The sequence below is a fragment of the Mus caroli genome, unplaced genomic scaffold (assembly GCF_978045245.1).
Source record: "Mus caroli unplaced genomic scaffold, Mus_caroli_1 scaffold_8, whole genome shotgun sequence".
NCBI lineage: Eukaryota > Metazoa > Chordata > Mammalia > Rodentia > Muridae > Mus > Mus caroli.
In genome coordinates, this window is record NW_028227263.1 from 18437854 (window position 1) to 18459804 (window position 21951).

A 21951-nucleotide genomic window follows, 5' to 3' on the forward strand; every position below is an offset into this window, starting at 1 on the left:
GCAAACACGCAGGCAAAACACACATTCAAAATTAATGAATTAAAATAATGAACACGAAAAAATTTAAGCTCGTGAAAATTCTTTGATGTTTCCGCAATGTCTAATAGCTAGACACTAAGCCCTTCTGACCTCATCACCCCAGAGTCTCCAATGTTTTTCTGCCTACACCACATGATCGTCTTTCTCAACCCTTACCTGTCCTCTTATGGACCTCTGGGTCACCTCTATGGGCAGGCTTGTTTTACCCTCTCAGATCTCTGGCATAGATTACTGGCCCCCAATTTAACAGCAGCACCATTGAAGAGGATTGCAACTGTGGCTTCTCGGGCAGCCAGCTGTGAGCCCCTCCAGAGCAGGGTCACATGTAGGAACCACAACACAGCAAGTGCCCAGAGGTGGCACAGCACAGAATGTGCCCCAGTCAACTTCATTCAAGTCATCTGTAGCAGCCAGAAGAGGGTGCTCACTTCTTGTAAGCACACTGCCCTTATCTCCAAATCCCAGGAGTGCAGGGCAGGAGTGCAGGCGGGGTGCACCCATCCTACGATGCCAAAGGCACAGAATGGGCTTGATGGTCACCATACAGGAATCGTCCTCCAGCTCTGGAAGAGTCTCCCCATGGGTGGGGATGGAACCCATGGAAGTTTTGCCAGGAAAGTCCACAGTCAGGTTTCCAGGCCACGTTCCTCCCTCCTGACCCTGTTTCCTCTCATCAGTCCAACCACCTTCTATTGTCAAGAATTTTAAAAGAGAACACCATTCTCTGGCACTGCCAGGGAGTGTCTGACCCTGGGAATTAGGATAGATATCCCCCATTCGTTTTATAGCATCCCAATGTGGTATTGTGTTCACAAGAGAGAGGAGGCTCTGTGTTAGCAACAACAAGGAACAGACCCCTGCCTCAAAGCTAAGCCTTCTGAGGCTCTCTCCCTGGAATGTAGGTGTGTGCAGTGCTGGTATGTAACAGAGTTAGAGCTGATGCCCAGCTGGGACCTGGAACAGGCTCACTAAAGGGGCCCTCCAGACTCCACCCATTATCTCTTCTTCCTCAGAGCCCTCAGAGCCACCTCAGGCTCACCTTCTTTCCAAAGCTGCTTTTAATACAAACTCCTATGGATTCACTTCCTGCTTAAGTAAAACATATTAGCTTTACTATTGCTAAGCAGATTTTCCAGTCTTCCCCTTAAACATCCATTCCTCCATTAGTCTTACCACCTTTTGGTCCTTTGGTGTTCCTTCTTCCTCCAAAAGAGAGAAATTCAGAGAGACATTGATAGGAGAGATGAGGTCTTGAATGCAGATCTAAGGGCAAGAACACACTGTCATGATGAATCTGAGAGCAAGCCTTGTCTGAGAGAGTGCGATAAGATTCTAGTTAAGACCTTATCGCTTTCTACTGCATACACTTAAATACACTAAGCAATTTTACTGTGTCCAGTGTTTATAATGTGCTTCCCAGCACATGCCAGACATCACTAATCAATCCCACAGTTTTCCATAGGCTTATAGTGGAAGCACTTGAACCATTTGTTTGAATGAGAACGACAACTATAGGTCCATATGTTTGGATACTTAGTCTCCAGTTGGTAGAACTATTTGGGAAGGATTAAGAGGTGTGGCTTTGTTGGGAGAGGTGTGTCACTGGGGTGGGCTTTGAGGTTTCAAAAGCCCATGTAATTCCAACTTGGCTCTTTCTGCCTCTTGCTTGCAAAGCAGATGTAGGCTGTCTGTACCTTCAGTGCCATGCCTGCCTGCCTACTGCCACACTCCATGCCATGATGACCATGGACTCAATAAAACTGTAAGCAAGCCCCCAACAAACTCTTCTAAGTAGTCTTGGCCATGGTATCTCTTCATAGCAATAGGAAAGTAACTAAGAAGACACCATTATTAAATTGATCCAGCCATGGTGGTTCATGCTTATAACACAAGGACTTGGGAAACTGAGGTAGGAGGGCCACCAAGAGCTTCAGGCCAGCCTGGGCTACAGAGGAAGATGTTTTTCAAACAACTTTTTAAATTTTGTCCTACGGAGCTGGAAAGATGGTTTATTTGTTAAGAGCATCGGCTGGTCTTCCAGAGGTTTGATTCCCAGCACCCATGTGATGAATCACAGCTCTCAGTAACTCCAGAACGAGGGGATCCAGTGCCTCCTGGCTTCCATGGGCAGCAGGCATGCAGGTGGTACAAAGATGTACATGTGAGCAAAACACCCATATACATAACAAATGTACATGCATAATATACATTATGTATATTTCTACTCTAGGTGCCCATTATCAAACTTCATGAAAGAATATTCCAGTAAAATTGTGGCTATTAGTTCTTTTTTTTTTTTTTTTTTTTTTTTTTTGGTTTTTCGAGACAGGATTTCTCTGTATAGCCCTGGCTGTCCTGGAACTCACTTTGTAGACCAGGCTGGGCTTGAACTCAGAAATCCGCCTGCCTCTGCCTCCCGAGTGCTGGGATTAAAGGCGTGCACCACCACGCCCAGCTGGGCTATTAGTTCTTGACAACAGAGTTGTCATTAACAGCCCAGATAGACGTTCAATTTGATCTTTGCCTAAGGAGCCTGTTGATCGTTAATGGGTGGTCAAGATCACTCCCTATTTCCAATGAAGAAAAGAGCCCTAAAACCTGAGCTAATTGTCTTCAGACAATTAGTGGAACAGAGCTAGGAACCCACATACCCAGGCCCAAGGCTCAAGGTCCCCCCAAGCCATGTTGCTGTCTTCTCTGGCAAATTCATGTTTTAACTTTGCAGAATCAGAAGGGTGGAGTGTGAGGAGCAGAGGGACACACAATGTAGCTAGGGACAAATTGGGACTGTGAGTGTGGGTACCGACTGGGGGGGGTAGGTGATGCTTCCAGCTCTGTATGTCTCACGTCCCAAGGAAGAAACCTTCTGGAAGGAATGAGTAATGTGCAAACCCCATTGGGACATTTTGGAAACTGGCCAAAATAATACTTTAAAAAAAATGGGCCAGGGGCTGGAGAGATGGGTCAGGGGTTAAAGCACCGGCCACTCTGCTCTTCCAGAGGTCCTGGGGTCAACTCCTGGCATGCACATAAATGGCTGACATCCATCTATAATGGAATCTGATGCCCTCTTCTGGTGTGCAGGCGTACATGTGGATAGAGCACTCAAAATACATATATAAATCAACCTTTGGGAGAAAAAAATAGAATCTGGGTGGTGGTGCGTGACTTTAATCCCAGCAGAGGTACACCGATCTCTGAATTTGAAGCTAGCCTGGTAGCCTGGTCCTTTTTTTTTTTTTTTTTTTTTTTTTGACAGGGTTTCTCTGTGTAGCCCTGGCTGCCCTGGAACTCACTCTGTAGACCAGGCTGGCCTTGAACTCAGAAATCCACCTGCCTCTGCCTCCCAAGTGCTGGGATTAAAGGCATGCACCACCACTGCCTGACTGCAGCTAGCCTGGTCTTGAGCTAGTTCCAGGACAGTTGGGGATACACAGAGAAACTCTGTCTTAAAAGCCTTTAATCCCAGTACGTAGGCAGTTCTCTAAGAGTTTTAGACCAGGCCGGCCTAAATACGTGAGTTCCAGGCTACATAGTGAGATCCTGTCTCAAACAAACAAAAATCACACTTCCTGGTAGAAGTGCTGATGGTAATGATAAATTTCCGTATTTCCATATGTATCAGGTAAGTAAAGTCATACGGTTATAACTGGGGAAGCTGAGTGCAGCGTCAATACAGGAGGGAGAGGAATGTGCTGAGTAGTCACAATTCTCATCACATCAGAACGCCCAGGCTGGGCGTGGTGCCACATGCTATTAAGCCCAACACTCAGAAGACAGAGGTATGTTGAGGATCTCTGCGAGTCTGACTCTAGCCATGCTTACAAAGTGAGTTCTAGAACAGCCAGGACTATATAGACAGACCCTGTCTCAAACAACAACAACAAACAAAGGAAGCCACTGTATGCGCAGTAGTGCATTCTTATAACCCTAGCACTCAGAGGGCTGAGGCAGGAGGAGGACATGGGTGCAAGGGCAGCTTAGGGTAGCAAGCACCAAATCAGCCAGGGTCACGTAAACCAGGCAGGGTTACACAGCAAGACCCTGTCTCAAACCAAACAAAAAATGCATGCAGATATAATGAAGACTAGGAAGGACATCCCTAAAGAGTGTTACGTCGACTACCGAAGAGCAGAGGAAATGGCAGAACAAAGAAATCAATGTCACTTGTCACAGCTGTTCGGTGACAGAGCTAAGCCTACACCCTCGCTGCTTCTCACTGCAGTCAGCTCTTCCCAGGACCGCAGCAAGGCTCCCGTACCGGGAAGTGGAAGTGGAAGTCCAAGCAGGATTTATCTGGGGTGACGGAGGTGTTTCCACTGAGCTCGTGGCTTCCATCTGGGAACAGCCCTCGGCTCCTCGTCCGATGGCCATCCAGCTGCAGGGTGTAGCTGAGGTTGGCAAGCAGGCGACCTGGGCAGGTGGAGGAAGGCAAGAGATGAGTGGTGGGAGACCCTCCCCATGCTGGGTCTGTGAGCAGCCCTTCCGGGAGCACGGCTGAACCGACCTTGAAACTGTGGCGTGAGGGGCCGGATCTGGAAGCATGCCTTGAGCTTGACTCCGTGTTTCTGCTCCTCGCTGGCTGAGTAGGAGCACTCCACCTCGTGCACTGGGATTTCCTCTGGGGAGAAGGACAGCTCAGTCACAACATCGACCACCGGCCTCGAGCTGCAGAGCAGAAAACCACTAAGTCTCTCCCATGGGCACACCCCACTGGGCTTGTGACACACATAGAGCAGATGACAGCGGATTCTCCTTCCCTGTCACAGTCGGAAGTCTCTCAGGAGCAGCAGTGACAATTAGGGCTTCCCTGCCTCTCAAGAGTTAGGATTAAAGGAGTGAGCCACCACATGTAGCCCAATAGACATACTTTTTCAAAAAAATGATGCCTGTGATGTGGCTCAGCAGGTAAAGGCACTTCCTACCAAGCCTGAGAATCTGTAGCTGGTCTTTGCCACTGTGGGTTCCTCTTTCTTCCAACCTTCTCCACCCTATTTCCACACTTTCAACTCCCTAACACTAGATAGAAGAGAAAGAAGGACAGCGGGAAGAGCGAGAGAGAAAGAAATAAATCCCTGAATCTAGTTCCATTCCCTTCCTTTCTTCTTCAACCACTACTACTAGCAAACAACAACCAGCCAACCAACAAACAACAACCCACTGAACGACCAACAACCACCCACCCGCCTCTAGGGGTCCAGCATTTATATACCCTCTGAAAAGATCCCAGAATGCCAGCCATCACATAGTAGCAGAAACTAGCTGTAGCCAGCAAACACTATGCCCCTGCTAGAGCATGAGGCAAATCCTAGTCAGCTGCTGTGGACAATCTGAAGCATCCCCACACCTGGGATTAAATGAAAACATATTTTATAATATTTCTGTATTTATAAAGAAACTAAAATTCGAAAATTATAAGTACAAAAACCTATATGGTGGAAAGAGAAAACTGACACCCATCAGTCGTCCTCTGACACCCTCTATGTGTGTACCCACATGCCCACACTAAACAGTTAGAGACAGACAGACAGACAGACAGACAGATGATAGATAGATAGATAGATAGATAGATAGATAGATAGATGATAGATAGATGATAGATAGATAGATGATAGATAGATAGATAGATAGATAGATAGATAGATAGATAGATGATAGATAGATAGATAGATAGATAGATAGATAGATAGATAGATAGGTAGATAGATAAATAGATGATAGATAGATGATAGATAGATAGATAGATGATAGATAGATAGATAGATAGATAGATAGATAGATAGATAGATAGATAGATATGTTCTCGATGAGAGAGTGAACAAGAGAAACCAGGGTGGGCGCACACCTATAATCCCAGTACTGGTAAGCCTAAGACAAAAGACCACAGCCTGGGATAATGAGGCCCTAAGAGGGAGCAAGAGACCTAGTTATGCCACACGATACGGGGGAGGAGGGACTTCTACACTGTGTTTTATGGTATTGGGAAATGAGCTTAGAGACATGTGCATATCGCCATGTGATTTTTTTTTCTTGAAACAAAGTTTTACTCTGTCACCCCTGGCTGACCTGAAAATCACTATGTAGAGCAGATCATGCCATATAATAATCAAAATATACTTCAAGCCTTTTATTACCCATGATGCATTGCCTGTCTCAATCTTACCACACTGCCCTGGGGCAACCACATACCGGCCACACTTGCCCTCTTTTCCTGTCAGCCTTCCACCTTTCTTAATGGCCTTGGTACATGCTGGGCTTTCCGTAAAGCTCTTAACCTAGGCTTCTGCCAGCCTGACACATCCCCATCTCTCAGTTCTCAGCTCCAACCCCAGCCCTTCAGAGAGGCTCTGCCTGCAATGAACTGCCTCTGATGCTATCCCACCGGAGTCTGCTCACCTCCTTGTAGCACTCAGTGGTCTAACGGCCGATCTAAGTTCTCATCATCCATACCCTCACACACACTCAGGGCCCACCCAGTGTTTGACCCTGAATTCAAGGCACAGCATGTGCTGGGCACGGTAGTACAATCCTACAATCCAGGCGAGGAGGTGGAGGAAGGAAGATCTTGGCCTCAAGACCAGTCTGGGCTACCATACTGAACTCTAGGCTAGCCTGTGCTAAATTGTGACCCTGTCTAAAAAAGACAAAACACAATCTCCTGAATAAAACCAACCAACCAACCACCAACCACATAGTAGGTGACGGGGCGGAGGGCGCCGTGCAGTGACAGAGCCTTCTTACACTGCACAGGGTTCTGGGTTCCATCCCCAGAACTGCCACAAAAACTAAAAGGACCAGCAAAATGGCTCAGAGGATAAAGGAGCTTGCGTCCACGCCTGACAATTTGAATTCAATCCCTGAGACCCACGGGATGGAAGGAGGGAACTGACTTCCAAGAGCTGTGATTCCCCCACACAGTGTGGGATGTGCATGAAAGTAAACACACACACACATAAACATAATTTTTAAAGGCATACTATGTGATAATATTAATTCCCTATACCATGTCACTAACAAAGCAGGAAATGTCACTGCCACTTCAAAAAACGGAGAAACTTAGGTCCCAAGAGCCCGAGCCAGCAGATTTTAACATCATACAATGAAAGAGACTTGGGTGCAAATCCCATCTGGGCCTCTGAGTAGCAGCTGCTGAGCCTGGGATAAGACATGGAGACCCAGAAGGAAGGCGAGCCCCAGGGACTCCTTGAAGGAAGAGACGTGTGATGTCAGGCGAATCAGGAAACCCATCTTACCTCAGCACAATCACCTGACCCTCAGCTCCTACAGCCACATCTGCCAGCCTGTCCCCTCCAAGGTCCTTCACCCCATGGATGGAGCGGCCAAACCACCGGATTCCTGGGAACACCTGGCTTCCTTGTATACGCTGGGTGCAAGAGAGAAATGGATGGTAAGCCAGGAGAGGCCAAGTACAGGAAGTCAGGCTCAGACTTAAGTTTGGGGGCTTCAGGGTGTGTGGGATCCCAGTTTGATGAACAGGCAGAGTACCTTACCTGGCTTGGCTGGGGACTGAGCCCACCAGGCTTCCCATTGAAGATATACACAGCCCCCTGCTCCTCCAGAGGGGCTCCCACAGCCACATCAGTCAGCCTATCCCCATTGATGTCTGTCAGGGCAGTTATGGCGGCTCCAAACCGACCAAGCGGGTAGCCAGGGTCACCCTGTAGCTCTGAGACCATTTCAAACAGCGACTGGGAAGGAGACACACATTAACCTCTCAACCACAGCAAACTTCCCCAGAATGTGGCATTGTGGTAAATACACTAAAGAGCACAAAAGAAATGTGTGGCCAGGCCCCTCAAGGCATCAATTCTGTCAGGCTGACCTGGGCTAGGTACAGCACAGTTTGTTTTTGTCTGCTTGCCCTGGTGGCACGGAAGCATGACAGGAGTCTCCTTAGCCTTGTGCTCCCATGTGTAACATAAGAATTGTAGATGCTTAGCAGATGGTCAAACAACAAAATGAGGCTGTGTGTACGGATGCTTGGTACCCAGTCTTGCACAATAGACCACATCTATAAGCTGCTGTTTGTTGTAAGTGTGGTTGGCATAGTGGAGGAGAAGAGCCCTTCAGAATAGCCCAGACCTGAGCAGGACTTCACACCTTCACCCTGCTCTGCCTCACTGCTGGGGTCCCAGTTCTCACCTGTCTTCTCTGGTAAGTGAACACTCGGCCTCCTCTCTGCTCCCCAAAGAACAGGGGTGCTCCAATCAGCAGCAGCTCTGCCTCGCCATCTTGGTCCAGGTCAACGCTACATAGTGCCCCACCAAAGTAAGATCCGATCTGTGAGGACAGCAAGACATCTGAGGAAGAGTCCACAGGGCCAGCGAGAGGCACAGGTCCTCTCCAATCCTGCAGCTGTACCGTGTCCACCTCCCCCACCACCTCAAATGCAGGATCAAGTCCTGAGCTCATGTGAACTGAGACACATTGGGCCCCTGGAGCCTCCGAGGCTTATGACAGAGTTAGGAAATGGCATTTACCCCCCAGACTGCTCTGAGCAGCAAACATGACTCATTCTACACACGTACCGTGTTTGCAGGACACAGCAATCTACTCATGCCACTCTCACCTGAGTCCCTTCTATCTTCTGGGTCTGGTTCCAACGTCCTCCAGCCTCTGGGGCTTGGAAAAGCAGTACTTGTCCCACATGCTGGTACCGTGGGGCTCCTGCTGCCAGCAGGGGTCTGGAGCTCCAGGAGGTCAGCCAGGCCACAGTGTAACCTGATAGAACAGGGGAGGCATCTGGAGTTAGAAGTGCAAAGGCTGCTGGAAGAAAGAGAACCCAAGACACTGAGCTCACAACCACGATGCATGGAAATAGCCAGATGACATTTTACCTGTGGGGCGGCCATATGCACTGCCGCCCCAGCACTGTTCAAGTGTGAACAACATGCTCACCCCGGAAGCAGCCAGCCATCTATCTGCTTCGGACACAGTAGATCTGCTGAGATGTGGTTGATTTTGTTTCATGTACATGAGCGTTTTACCTGCATATACATGTGTCCCATATGCGTCCTTAGCAACCATGGAGACCAGCAGAGGGTCTCAGATCCCTTGAAATTGGTGTTACAGATGGCTGTGGGCCACCATGTGGATGCTGGGAATCAAACCCCTGTCCTCTGCAAGAGTAGCCAGTGTTCTAAATCACCAAGTCATTTCTCCAACCTTATAGTTAAACAACCAAAGAGGGGGAACAAGCCCTGAACGTGGGCAATATTGTTTCATGCTGAGCTCCTGGACAGATAAAAACAGTAATCAACCTACAGATGAATAGAGACCTCCAACTCCTGCCTCCATGGCTCCACCACCGTGTGCTGTGCCCCTTCCTAAACTCTAAGCTAAAATTAAGCCCTTCCGTCCTTCCGTCCTTCCTTTTGCTACCTTTTCAGATCTATTGCCTTAGCAACAAGATAAGTAATTTATACAATATGCTCAGAAGAAGAGGGCAAAGAGCTGGGCATGGAGGTGCAGGCCTTTAATCCCAGCGCTCAGGAGGCAGCGGCAGGCAGATCTCTGAGTTCAAGGCCAGCCTGGTCCACAGAGGAAGTTCCAGGACAGCCAGGGTTGCACAGAGAAAGCCCTGCAGAGTTGATGTGCACACTAAAAACAAAGAGCTGATAAATGTTCGTACTCCAGGGCCAAAGCAGGGGATCCACCAGTCCCACGCCAGCCACTCACATGAAAAGAAAGGGAAGGGAGGACACTTGAGAAACTTCCATTTTAAACAAGTTAGCTCAAAACCCTTTTTAAGGCTGAAGAACTGGCTCAGAAGTTAAGAACACTGGCTTATCCCCACCCTCTCCCGCCAGAGAACCTAGATTCTAGTCCCAGTACCTATAGTGACTCACAATTCCAGGGTATATGTCTCCCTCTCCTGGTTTTCAAGGGTACTGCATGCATGTGGTACACAGGAATACATGCAGACAAAACTATACACATATAATAAAATATATATAAATCTCAGAAACAAAAATCTTTCCACCAAGATGGCACCGAAAATTTAAAAAGAAGCCCCCATCCTTCCCAGAGCTGAAACCAAAACCAAGGCTTTGAAAGTTACACAAGCAATGCTACATGACAGCCACAGCCACCGGAAGATGATTCTCATGTCTCGTACTTTCTGGTGGCCCAAGCTACTGTGGCTCTGAAGGCAGAAGAGCTCCCCAGGAGAAACAAGCCTGGCCTACACTGTCAGCCAGCTCCCCTGACCACTGCATAGGCAGAGGTACCTGTAGGTGACAAGACCAGAACAAACAGGCTATGGTGACCTCTAAGCCACTGCTGTGGCCAAGGTCACTTGATAAGCTTGGCAGGAAGAAGACATCACATGCCCCCAGCTGCTGCTCCAGGTGTTGCCACAATGAATAACGCAAAGTAAATATGGTTCCAAGCTCTTTAACCACAGCACTCGGGAGGCAGAAGCAGGTATATCTTTCAGTTTAAGGCCAGCCTGGTCTACATAGTGAGTTCAGGTTGGGAATTTTGGTCTCTACCCCCACAACGTGTGTGTATGTGTGTGTGTGTGTGTGTGTGTGTGTGTGACACACACACAAGTAAATATGGTTCAAGATTCTTATTCTTTTTGCAGAGCAACTGAAAACAAGCAAATCAGAGGCAAAGAGCCGGGAGAGACTGCACCTCACCCCTGTTCAGTTCATGTACCTGTGAGGCACACACCTGAGGAGAGTCTGAGACATGGCTCAAATCTCAGTGTTCTGACTCTCTAGCTAATGGCCTGGAGAAAATCATCCCATGCCCCCTCTCAGCCTGTGCATAATCTAAACAATAACAACAAAGAGAGAGAGATAGACAGACAGAGACAGAGACAGACAGGGACAGTACCAGCTGCTCGGAAGTGGTTCTGAGAATCAGAAAAGCACACAGTGCTTAGCTTCCCACTAGTGAGAGCTAAGGTCAAGTAAGAAACACAAAAGGCAGACTGCAGGGAGTGAGCTGAAGGAGCCTCAGGGTGAGGCCCCATGGCGGCCTGGGAAGAGCACCTCAGGTGGCCCAGAAGCCTAGAACAGCACAGGGTGAGACCTCAACAGGGTATGAACAGACTGACGCTGGCACCTGTGACCAGACAGACAGACAGACAGACGTGCTTCTTTTTCTCGGTGCCTAGCATGACTTTTGTTTGGTTGGTTTTGGTTTTTTGAGACAGGGTTTCTCTGTGTAGCCCTGGCTGTCCTGGAACTCACTTTGTAGACCAAGTTGGCCTTGAACTCAGAGATTGGCCCACCTCTGCCTCCCAAGTGCTGGGATTAAAGGTGTGTGCTCCTACCACTTGGCTGATTTTTTTTTTATTCTGTGTGTGTGTGTGTGTGTGTGTGTGAGGCCAGAAGAGAGTTCCTGGAGCTGGGGTTACATTACAGGTGGTTGTGCAGCTGCCCAGTGTGGATGCTGGGACCTGAACTCAGGTCCTGGGCATGAGCAACAAAACAGTTAAACTCTGACCTGTCATTCCAATCCCCCCACCCTCCCCTTCCTTTGAAGACAGAATCTCTCTATTTAGGCCATAATGTCCTCTGAATTCACAATCTTCCTGCCTCAACCTCCCAAATGCTGAGATTACAGGCCCGAGCCATCATCGCCATGCCTAGATGAAAAGAATCCTTGAAATTAAACAAAACTGGGCTGTTGAGAAGGCTCAGCAGGCAACGGCTATTGCCACCGGAGTAGATGGTCTGAGTTTGATCCCTGACCATCAAAAATGAACACACATGGTAGGAAGAAAAGCAGACACTCGCAAGACGACCTCTGACCTCCACACATTCCCTGTGGCATGCTCATACAAGCTGGTCTAGAATACAAAACAGCTTGTCTAATAAAAAAAAAAAACAAAAAAGTTCACACCTGTAATCTAGCATGTGGGAAGCTACGATAAAAAGATTGCCGTGCGTTCCTAGCCAGCCTGGACTAGGAAAGACTCAGACCTACCCCTCCTGAGAGAGAAAGAGAGAATGGGAGAGAATCCACTATTATTTTGAAAACAGGTTTGAGCTACTCTCTGGCCTCTCCAACCAGAAATACAAACAAACAATAACAACAACAAAAACCCAGCAGAAAGGCAAAGTGCTCACCCAGGTAACCCCCTCTCACATCTGAGGTCAGCGGTTCCTGCCCAACAAACGTGGCACCCTGCAGGTCTTCACGCAGGTCCAGAAAGCCCCCGGCCCAATCCTTAGCCCCAACAGCTCCCACAACTGCATGGCCCTGCTCAGGGAAGGAGAGGACTAGGGTGAGTGTTATCCCGAGCCAGCTGGAGTCAGTTAGATCCCTCAGCACCCCTCAGCTCATCGCTGTGCACCTTGCTGAGGTCTGCGCTGATCCCGCTGGAGGAGAGCTCCATATTAAAGGATGTCAGGTCCTGTTTGCTTGTGCCTGAGGGACAAAGGAGACCCAAGGAAAAATAAGAAAGGAGATATTTGGGTGAACAGTGAGCAAAAGGCACAACAACTTGACCTTTGAACAAGGTAGAAAGCATAAACCTGAGTGTCACAGTCACTGCATTTCAGGGATCTGACTCCGGCAGATGGCCCCACATCTACACGAATACAGGCAGTGATAAGTGTTCTCAGACTATTCATTGTTTTTTTTTAATTGGGGGCTAGACATTGGGAGGAGGCATGTGGGGGGTGGGGGGCGTTCTGGAAGGAGTTAGAGGGTGAGAGTGGGAAAATAATTAAAATACACTGTATATTGAGTCTGGAGTGACAGTGCACACCCTTAATCCCAGCACTCGGGAGGCAGAGGCAGGAGGATCTCTGTGAGTTTGAGGCCAGCCTGGTCTACAGAGTGAGTTCTAGAACAGCCAGAGCCAAAATAAAATAGAATTTTACATATGTATGAAATTCTCAAAGAGTAAATAAAATAGTATGTATATTTTAAGAGTTCTACAGTTGAGGGAACCAAAGACCAAATAAGCCTTCAATCTGTAAGCAGCCTTGGCCATAGGGTTGCATCTCAGCAACAGAGACAAGGTTATTTTAGGACAACCAGCCTTTGGTGCTTTGTTACAGAGGCCACGGAGACTAACACAGCAGCTAAGTTTTACATCCATGAATCTTGGTCTTGTCTTTTATCTTTTGTGGGGGTGACAGGGTCTCTCTATGTAGTCCTGTCTGTTCTGGAACTCTGTGGATCAGGCTGATCTTGAACTCACAAAGATCCTCTTGCCTCTGCTTCCTGAGTGCCAGGACTAAAGACATGTACCACCACGACCGGTCCTTGTTGTTCTCAGTTAACAGACAAGAGTAAAGTGAACAACAGAGCAGGAAGAGGTTTCATAGCAAGCGAGATGCAGCAAAGGTCCTTGACCTGGTCTACCTACCCTGCGCACCACAATGTATCTTCCACCGAGTTGGTCGCCAAGGCTATGGCCTGGCACAGGGGACTTCCCTATGGATCCTGCACACTTGGCTGCCTAGGGAAATGTCCCCTCCCTTATCAGTCCTCTGTCTGCTGACTTTATCCAAAACCTCTTTGTATTCTAGGTCAGGAAAGAGGGCCTGTGGGCACTCTTCGCATCTGGCTCCTGCCCTGTTGCCTATCTTCTGTAATGTGAAGCCTACAGTTAGTGAAGGACTGGTGAGCCTTCTACCCAGACCCCACTCCCCACTCGCTGCCAGGGTCTGAGACTCACCTTCAATAGCATAAATCTTCCTCTGCAGGTCAGTAAAAAGATCCTTCAGCTTCTCGAAGGTGTCCAGAATCTTGACAAATTCCTCTACAGGTTCTGAGGCAAATATGTGGAGCGTCTTCTGCTTTTGTACGGACACAAAATGCTTGCCAATCTGTGAGGGGGGAGATGGGAGGGCTGCAGCACCCCAAAATCTCTGACTAGTTTTCTATCAGCCAGAAGATCTTAGCACGGCGAGGAGGGAGCTTAGGCCTCAGAAGAAGAGGTGAGACCACACGGGTCTGGGCGCCATACCCCGATGATGTAGCGGGTTATGTCGTGGGCCGCGCTGATGTCGCCTTTATCACTTGCCTCCCCGTCTGTAATGATGACAAGCACCTTGGTAGCATCTGGCCTGGCACCAGACTCTTCTTTGAACACGTGTGCCCTGAGTCCAAGGAGAGGGGACGTGAGATGCCTCCCACAGCAGAGCCCAAGGCCCCTCCCCACTGCTCACTGAACCATTGGCCACCCAATCACTCAAAAGCCTCTCTCCAATTTACCAGGCAGGTGTTCCAAGCCTTCTGGTCTTCTCCTAGCCCACTCCCACCTCACCCCTTGACCACCCTCTCCCTCTAGACTGGTGGGCTTCACTCTGCTCTGGTGTGTCCCAGAATCTACTTGTAGCAATGGGGAAGTTTGAGGTAGGGTGACTCTGGGTTTCACATGACAACCACAAGTTAGTCAGCTACAGGTGTTTGTCTATATGAAATTCCACTGGGGAAAGGACTTTGTGGTCACAGAAGCTTGGAGTTACTTTTCCCAAGCAAGCAATTTATCAGCAGCGTCTTCTCCCCCCACCGCGTCTTCTGCTACAGCAGAAGAATCTTTGCCTTTCTTTTTTATTTATCTATTTTCAAGACAGGGTCTATATAGCCCTGGCTGGTCTAGAACTCATTATGTAAACTAGATTGGCCTCGAACTCCCAAAGACCCACCTGCTTCCACCTCTAGAGTGCCAGCATGTGCCATGACACTCAACCCAAGAGGAATCTTTTAAAAACATAAATCAGAACTGGGCACAAAGGTATAATATGTCTTTGATCCCAGGACTCGGAAAGTTAAGGCAGGAGTATTGTGAGTTAGGGGCTAGCCTGAACTAAAAGAATAAGACTATATCTCAAAAAATAAGGCAAAACACAAATAAACGTAAGTCAGACCATGGCTGCTGTGCTCAGAACGCCCTATGACTTATTCTGGGGAAGCCAAGGCCTCACTACAGACCCTCAGACCTCACTCATCTGATCCCCTACCACCATGCCTCTCACCACATCTGCTGGGTCCCCTCAGTTCTCAGTCATCTGGACTCTACCACCATGCCTCTCACCACACCTTCTGCAGTGTCACCTCTCCATTATTCTCTCCAGCCACAGAGTTGGCCTGGTTCCCTTTTCTTCCTTCAAGATTTTGGGTTGGGGTTTTGGCTGTTTCTTTTTTTAGTTAAATTATGTGTATTCACATGTGTCTCTGTGGGAGCGTGTGCACATGGATACATGCTGGGTACATGCATGTGCAGGGGCAGAAAGAAGGCACTAGATCTCCTGGAGCTGGAGGTACAGGCTGCCCAGCACGGGTGCTGGGAACAAAACTTCTGTCCTCTACAAAAGCAATACAGGGCTGCATTATGTAGGTTTCTGCCTCTGCCTCTGCCTCGCCTCTGCCTCTGCCTCTGCCTCTGCCTCTGCCTCTGCCTCTGCCTCTGCCTCTGCCTCTGCCTCTGCCTCTGCCTCTGCCTCTGCCTCTGCCTCTGCCTCTGCCTCTGCCTCTGCCTCTGCCTCTGCCTCTGCCTCTGCCTCTGCCTCTGCCTCTGCCTCTGCCTCTGCCTCTGCCTCTGCCTCTGCCTCCTGAATGCTGACATTAGACTCATGTGCCACCACATCTGGCTCTTCTTGAACATTCCAAATATGCTAAAGTTGGCTCATAAGTGTCCACCAAGGCTTAGTCTCCTGAGTGGCACTGTCAGCAGCTGATGGGACTTTCAGGAACTGGAACTTAGTGAGAGCTCTTGAAGTCATTGAAGGGGACCATGCCTTCTTCCTCCTTTTTCTCCTTGACTTCTGGGTCACCTCTGCCATACCTTCCTGTGGTCCATGATGGACCACAATAATCCATAGCAGTAGAGCCTGGATGATCATGGACTGACGTTTCCAAAACTGAGGCAAGGGTGGGAGCTTGGTGGGAGCAAGCTTTCTAGCACCACAGGGCCCCTAGCATGCTTGCTAGCACCATGGGGCCCCGAGATCCAATCTCACTAGCACACGTATGCTGCCCAAACTACATGCCCAAGCAACCTGTCTCTTTATAAATTGATGATCTAAGATGTTTGTGATGGAAAGTTTCCTCGGGGTCTGTGTGGCTCAGGTCCTCACACCTAAGAAGTCTGATCAGCAGGATCCCTCTCCAGCTGGATATAGTGGTGCACACCTGCAATCCTAGAACTTGGGAGATTGAGGCAGGAAGATTAGGAGGAGGCACCCTCATGCCTGGCTCAAGGTAGGTTTAGGGAAAATTTCTAAAGATTTCTCTGTGTGTGCATGTGTGTAAACATCCCTGCGCACTCCAGTGCAGGCCATAAGGAGACACATTGTGTCTTCCACTATCCTCCAGTGCAGGCCATAGAGAGACACATTGTGTCTTCAGCTATTGCTATCGCTATCGCTCTCTGTGTATTTCACAACAGGATCTCTCCTTGATCCCGGGGCTCATGTGTTCTTACCTAGACTGGAAACCAGCAAGTCTCAGTGATCCTCCTGTCTCTATCTCCTCCAAAACTGGGGTTACAAGTGTATCCTGGATACTTGTTACATGAGTGTTGGGATCCAAACTCTGGGTCCTTTTAACTGCTAAGCCATCATTCTGATCCCCTGATTTAGAGGACGATGGTTGGGAAAGGACAGGGTTTTACTATATAGCCCAGGCTAGCCTCAACCTATAACACTCAAAATTCTCCTTCAGAGGCCTCCCCAAGCTGCATTATAAGGTGTGGGCCAATCACATGCTGCTCTCCTCTTGACTTTATACAATCAAATGCCACAGTCTGCTCCTGCCCAGTAACTTCCTGTCTTCCACCGCTGAAAGACCTAGCTCACATCAAACAAACACCTAGACTCGGGCAAGTCTTTCCTCAAAAGGGAACTTACACCACATAGTTGATGGCACGAAAGGTATTGGTCAGCAAGAACATGGGCTGCACGCTGCCTAGCAGAACATCGGGGTTCTTGTCCTGCTTAACGTAGTCCAAGAAAGTAAATTCTGTTCTGCAGTCTGTGGAGAACTGGACGGCTGCAAACTAGGAAAGAAAGACATCCCTTCTCACCATCGGCTCCAGGCTCTGCTTCCCCCACAGCTGTGGCGCCAGGACCTTGTGATTGCTGGGCAAGCACTGCCCATTCAGATAACTTCCCAACACCAGGCTCTGCTTCTTCTGCAGCCCCAAGTAACCCAACTCCACTTCCCTGCCTCAGATAAATATAAACAGATGTAGTAGAAACAAAATTAAAGAAACCTCTGCTTTCTTATCTAGAGACGTGTGCTGGGCTCCTGGTTTCTAGGCCCACTTAACTCACCAGTAAGGATAGCTCCCAGTAACTATGTCTGTGAAGAAAACCCCCTACACTGGACAGGGTTAGCTCGACCAGACAGCCACCCAACTGATGCTGGGCCAGCCAGAATCTCTTTAGAACTGGGGCTTTGTAGAAGGAGGTAGCTGAAGCGGCCTTTTGGAACTTTATCATGAAAATTTAGTTTTCTACCCATTGAACTCTAATGAGGAAAGGAAGCCCATCTACAAAGACAGCAGAGACAGACGATGGAGACAGACACAGAAACAGCTCCAGAGAACTGGGCCGAGTTTAACTCCTGGCTCTCGATGCTGCCAGAGTTACAGGCGCAGCCACAACCACGCTTTCTGAAGACACATCTCATAATCCACGTAACGGCCCAAGCCAGTCCAGGTGGACATCTTGGGTCTGTGACTTAGGGTCCTGATGTCTGGGTGCACTCTGGTACCTGGTAGGAAGTGTTGCTGAGCTTCCTCATCACATCCTTCATGAATTCCAGGATTTTTTCAAAGTCCTTTCTATCCAAGCTCTGTGATCCATCGAACAGAAACACCAGGTCGACTTTGCCTTTCATACATTCTGCAGAGATGACATGCAAACCAGTCTGACTGATAAAAGCTTAGCCTGTTGTGCTGGCTCCTGTGGAAACCAGCTTCTCAAAGGTATTTTTACCCACTGGGTCTCCAATTCCTCACCCTGATAGGCAGGACGATTTTGTAACATAGGTCCCTCCAGACTCTGGGGGAAGAGGTAGCAGAGGCCACTGAGGTAAGTGTTCTGATCACATGTCCGCGACAGTCCAGGGTCACAGGCCTGAAGAGAGGAAAAGAGGGAAAGGCAAGGCTTCCTTGTGCTTTGTGTCTTACAGGCTTTATCAGCAGAGAATAAGAGCCTCCAGAGTCCTGTCCCCTCTCTCACTTCCAAAGGGTTTTCAAAGCAAGGCATTTTTGCCTCTAAGGCAGCTAGCGTTCTATAACAATGGATGCTCACATCTTTGGAATGGCATCTAACCCTTCGTAGTTCATCGTGTGTTCTGGGTACAGATGGACATCGCCCCACATTTCTAAGGACTTGCCCCTCCCAACCACACATCCTGCATTCAACAAATCAAACCTCACTCTTCCAGAATATGCAGTACTACTCCTTGCATTTATGACTGCTCTGTGCTGTCAGGCAGCATATTTATAGACAGGGCTTTTGTCCTTTGTACATCTTTGCCTCTTACAGCCTTGTCCCATGGAATTCAGCACAATGCCTGATCTGTGACAGTAGATAAGTAAAGAAGTGACAATTAAGCACTGCATCCCATGATGCTTAGAGGCACGTACATGCCTGTGATCCCAGCACTGGGGAGGCTGAAGCAAGTGAATCTCTGAGTGTGAGACCAGCCTGGTCTACAGAGAGAGTTCCAGGACAGCCAGGGCTACACAGAGAAACCTTGTCTCAGGGGGAGAAAAAAAAAAGCAACTATTATAAAATTAAAAATAAACATAAGCGGCCTGTATACAGCTCAGTTAGAGGCAGCGACATCAAGAGTTCAAGGACAACCTCAGCTATGTACCAGCTATGTATATCCAGACTATGTGAGAAAAGACTATAGACTTGTCCGTTCTTAGTAAGTAGCAGTTCAGTCAACTCTCGGACGCTACTAACAGTTTGTCAGATTTTTTTATTTCTGAGACAGGGTCTCATTATACAGCCCAGGCTGGTTTGTAACTGTGCAGTCCAGGCTGTCTCCGCTATCCCTGTGCTGGGATTGCAGGTCAGTACCCCAACATCTGGCTCCTCCTCCCACCCCTTTTCAACATCTCTACTGGTACTGTGTAGTTCATCTGTGTAGTTCAGCTCCATGGGCTCTGATGCCATCATACAAAATTCTTACCAAAAGGCTTCCCTTGGCGGCGTCTGTTGCCAGAGTCATTCCCAAGTATTTGGAGGTATGGTTAGAACCTGTAGGCACAGGAAAGGCAGGATGGAAGGACTCAGGTAGTCAGGCGTGTTGGGGTCAGCCTCAGGTTTCCTGGGAAGGCACGTCCCCTCACCTTCCCTCCATACTCACCATGTAGGCTGACTGGCTGGCAGAACTCACTGCTTGGACGGCAGTGATAGAGGCCTCCTGTGTTGTCCCCCTCACCTGGAGCTCCCACGACAACCCTGATGGGAAAATCTCACTTGAAATGAACCTGCCCAGGACTTTGCCCACCTAGTTCCTCTTTTCTTATTTCCTACCCATTCCTTCTTTTCTTTCTTTTCCCCCTTTCTTTGAGACATGGTCTCACTATACAGGTAGCCTTGGCTGTCCTAGAACTTGCTATGTAGACCAGGCTAGCCTCAAACTCACAGAATGATCCAGCTTCCTTCTCCTTTCCAAGTGCTGGGATTAAAATTGTGCCCCACAATCCATTAAGGTTTTTTTCCCCTGAGACCGGGTTTCTCTATGTAACCCTGGCTGCCCTGAAACTCACTCTGGAGCCCAGGTTGGCTTCAAACTCAGAGATCTTCCTGCCTCTGCCTCCCAAGTGCTGGAATTAAAGGTGTACACCACCACCACCTGGCTATGTATCTTTTTTTTCTAATTCATTTTATATCCCAATTTCACCTCCCCTCCCTCCTCTCCTCCCAGTCTCATCTTTACAAGTCCCACTCCCCATTACCCCCTCCCTTTATCCTCAGAGAAGGGGAAGACCCCCTTTGGGTACCACCCCACCCTGGGCTATCCAGTCGTTATAGGCCTAAATGAATCTTCTCCCACTAAGGTCCAAAACCATACAATGGAAAAAAGAAAGCATCTTTAACAAATGGTGCTGGTCTAATTGGATGGACCCATATCTATCACGGGGCCATGTATCTTAACAAGCACTTCAAAGTGATGCTAGGCTCGTTGTCGGTCGCTTAACAGGCTTGAGAACCTGAGTCAGATTTGCTCTCCTAAGCAGTAGAAGGAGAGAACTGACTCCAGCAGGTTGTCCTAACTTCCACATGTGCACGAGAGCATTCACATAAACACGCAGCCCAACAACAACAATAACAACTGTATGCTTAAAACTTGCTGCCACGGCAATACAGCTCTTACTCTCCAGGTGAGCTCTGGAGTGGCCCCTATTTCCTAATAGCCAAATAACATAATTCTAGAAGTTAAAGCTTCATTTCATTTGCATACTAGAAAAATTCAAGGCCCAAAGAGTGTCTGTTAGGTGGGCACCTTGAGTTAGCCATCAGTTCAAAAGCTATTTGTGACTAGGTGTTGGTGACATAGGCCTGTCACCTCTGCTACTCAGAGACAGCCAGAGGCAGGAGGACAGTAGCCCCAAGCTACCTGTGGGAATTTAATAAGATCCTGTCTCAAAAAGAAAATAAAAAAGAAACCAGGTCTGGTGGCATCTGCTTGTGACCCCAGCACCTCAGAAGTAGAGGATAGGGGGGTCAGAAGTTCAAGGCTCTGCTCAGCTACAGCAAATGTAGAAGCAAACTGATCTACAGAGGCCCTGTCTCCAACCAAAGAACACAAACCATGATGCAGCTCAATGGAGAGCCTGCCTAACACACATAGACCTGGTATTCAAACAGCAGCACCACCACCAACAACAACAAAGCCATCAATGCCCAAGCCTGTCCTACTATGTGCTTAGCTAGGCTTTGAACTGGGAAGCAGAGAGGAGATGGTCCTCAGACACTCGTGTGGCTTAGGACCCATCACCCTCACTCTATGGTACTAGAGAGAGCCTTGCTCCTGTTTCATAGATTCCACCTAGCAGACACTCGCAGAAGGGAGGCCAACCCCTGACATGGGACAGTCCCCACCCCAACCCCTGGGCAGATGTGGGGCCCTGCATACCCTGCTGCTGGAGGATAGTTGAAAGAATAATAGCTCACCCATCTCCAACCTGCAAGACCTGGTACCCAAAATGTCTTCCAGCTTGTGCCAAGAAGCTCTGCGTAGGCCGTGTGTCCAGGTTGTAGCTCCAGGCCTTGGCTGTGGGGAGAAAAGCAATCAGCTGCTCCCTATCTGGACCCCACACACACAGAGACTAGTGCTGCTTCTGGGGCCTGTTCCTCCAAACCCAATCATGCTCTGAGGCTGCCTACACCCAAGCACAGATGGGTGGCGCCAGGACTTTCCCTCTGAGGCCTGGACTAGAGACTAGGAGACGACACAGTCTGTCTCCCAGGGTAACTCCTCCCAGACCCAGAGGACTCAACTTCCCCTTGGACCTATTGGGAAAGAAGGAAGGGTAAGAAGGCGGAGGACCATGAGAAAGAAGCCAGGGAGCGGGCCTCCAGGCATAGAATGACCAAGTTCCCAGGCAGGGACCAAAAGAGTCTGCCCTGAGGCCCCATGGCTGCCACACTGACTGCGCTTCTCTGGGCACCTTGCATCCCAGCACCTGAGAAGTGACCAGCCTCATGGAGTCACCATACCCAGAACCCAGCAGGTGACTTAAGTTTCCCAACTCTACCCACCAGACACAGGTATCTCCTAACCTTTTAAAATCCAACACCGCCCCCTCCCCCATCTTAGGCAGCTAGAGTGCCCTCTGCAGCCTCTAAACTGTCCTTTTCTGGTCCAACTTTCCTTACAGAAAGACTTAGCGCCTTGTATCCTGGATATCAGAGATGAGGGTACCCTCTTCACCTCCCTTCAGGTGTCCAA

At 48.8% G+C, this 21951-nt stretch overlaps 1 protein-coding gene across 4 annotated transcripts in view; it reads right to left on the reverse strand.

The window, feature by feature from the left end:
• Itgal (integrin subunit alpha L) overlaps positions 1-21951 on the reverse strand; it is a 38133-nt gene that overhangs the window by 15597 nt on the left and 585 nt on the right. For 2 of the 4 annotated variants that reach the window (XM_021169193.3, XM_021169191.3), the window contains exons 2-18: positions 21174-21273; positions 19360-19454; positions 19183-19250; positions 17996-18113; positions 17749-17879; positions 16881-17029; positions 13997-14129; positions 13706-13856; positions 12371-12444; positions 12144-12276; positions 8630-8781; positions 8203-8340; positions 7551-7748; positions 7293-7423; positions 4547-4707; positions 4301-4452; positions 1216-1302 (exon numbers count right to left, since the gene is read on the reverse strand). In XM_021169193.3, the coding sequence (XP_021024852.1) occupies positions 1216-1302; positions 4301-4452; positions 4547-4707; positions 7293-7423; positions 7551-7748; positions 8203-8340; positions 8630-8781; positions 12144-12276; positions 12371-12444; positions 13706-13856; positions 13997-14129; positions 16881-17029; positions 17749-17879; positions 17996-18113; positions 19183-19250; positions 19360-19454; positions 21174-21273 (2171 nt within the window). Of the gene's footprint in view, positions 1-1212; positions 1303-4300; positions 4453-4546; positions 4708-7292; positions 7424-7550; positions 7749-8202; positions 8341-8629; positions 8782-12143; positions 12277-12370; positions 12445-13705; positions 13857-13996; positions 14130-16880; positions 17030-17748; positions 17880-17995; positions 18114-19182; positions 19251-19359; positions 19455-21173; positions 21274-21951 lie in introns of all 4 variants that reach the window. The other 2 variants (XM_021169192.3, XM_021169190.3) reach the window with 1 other exon arrangement.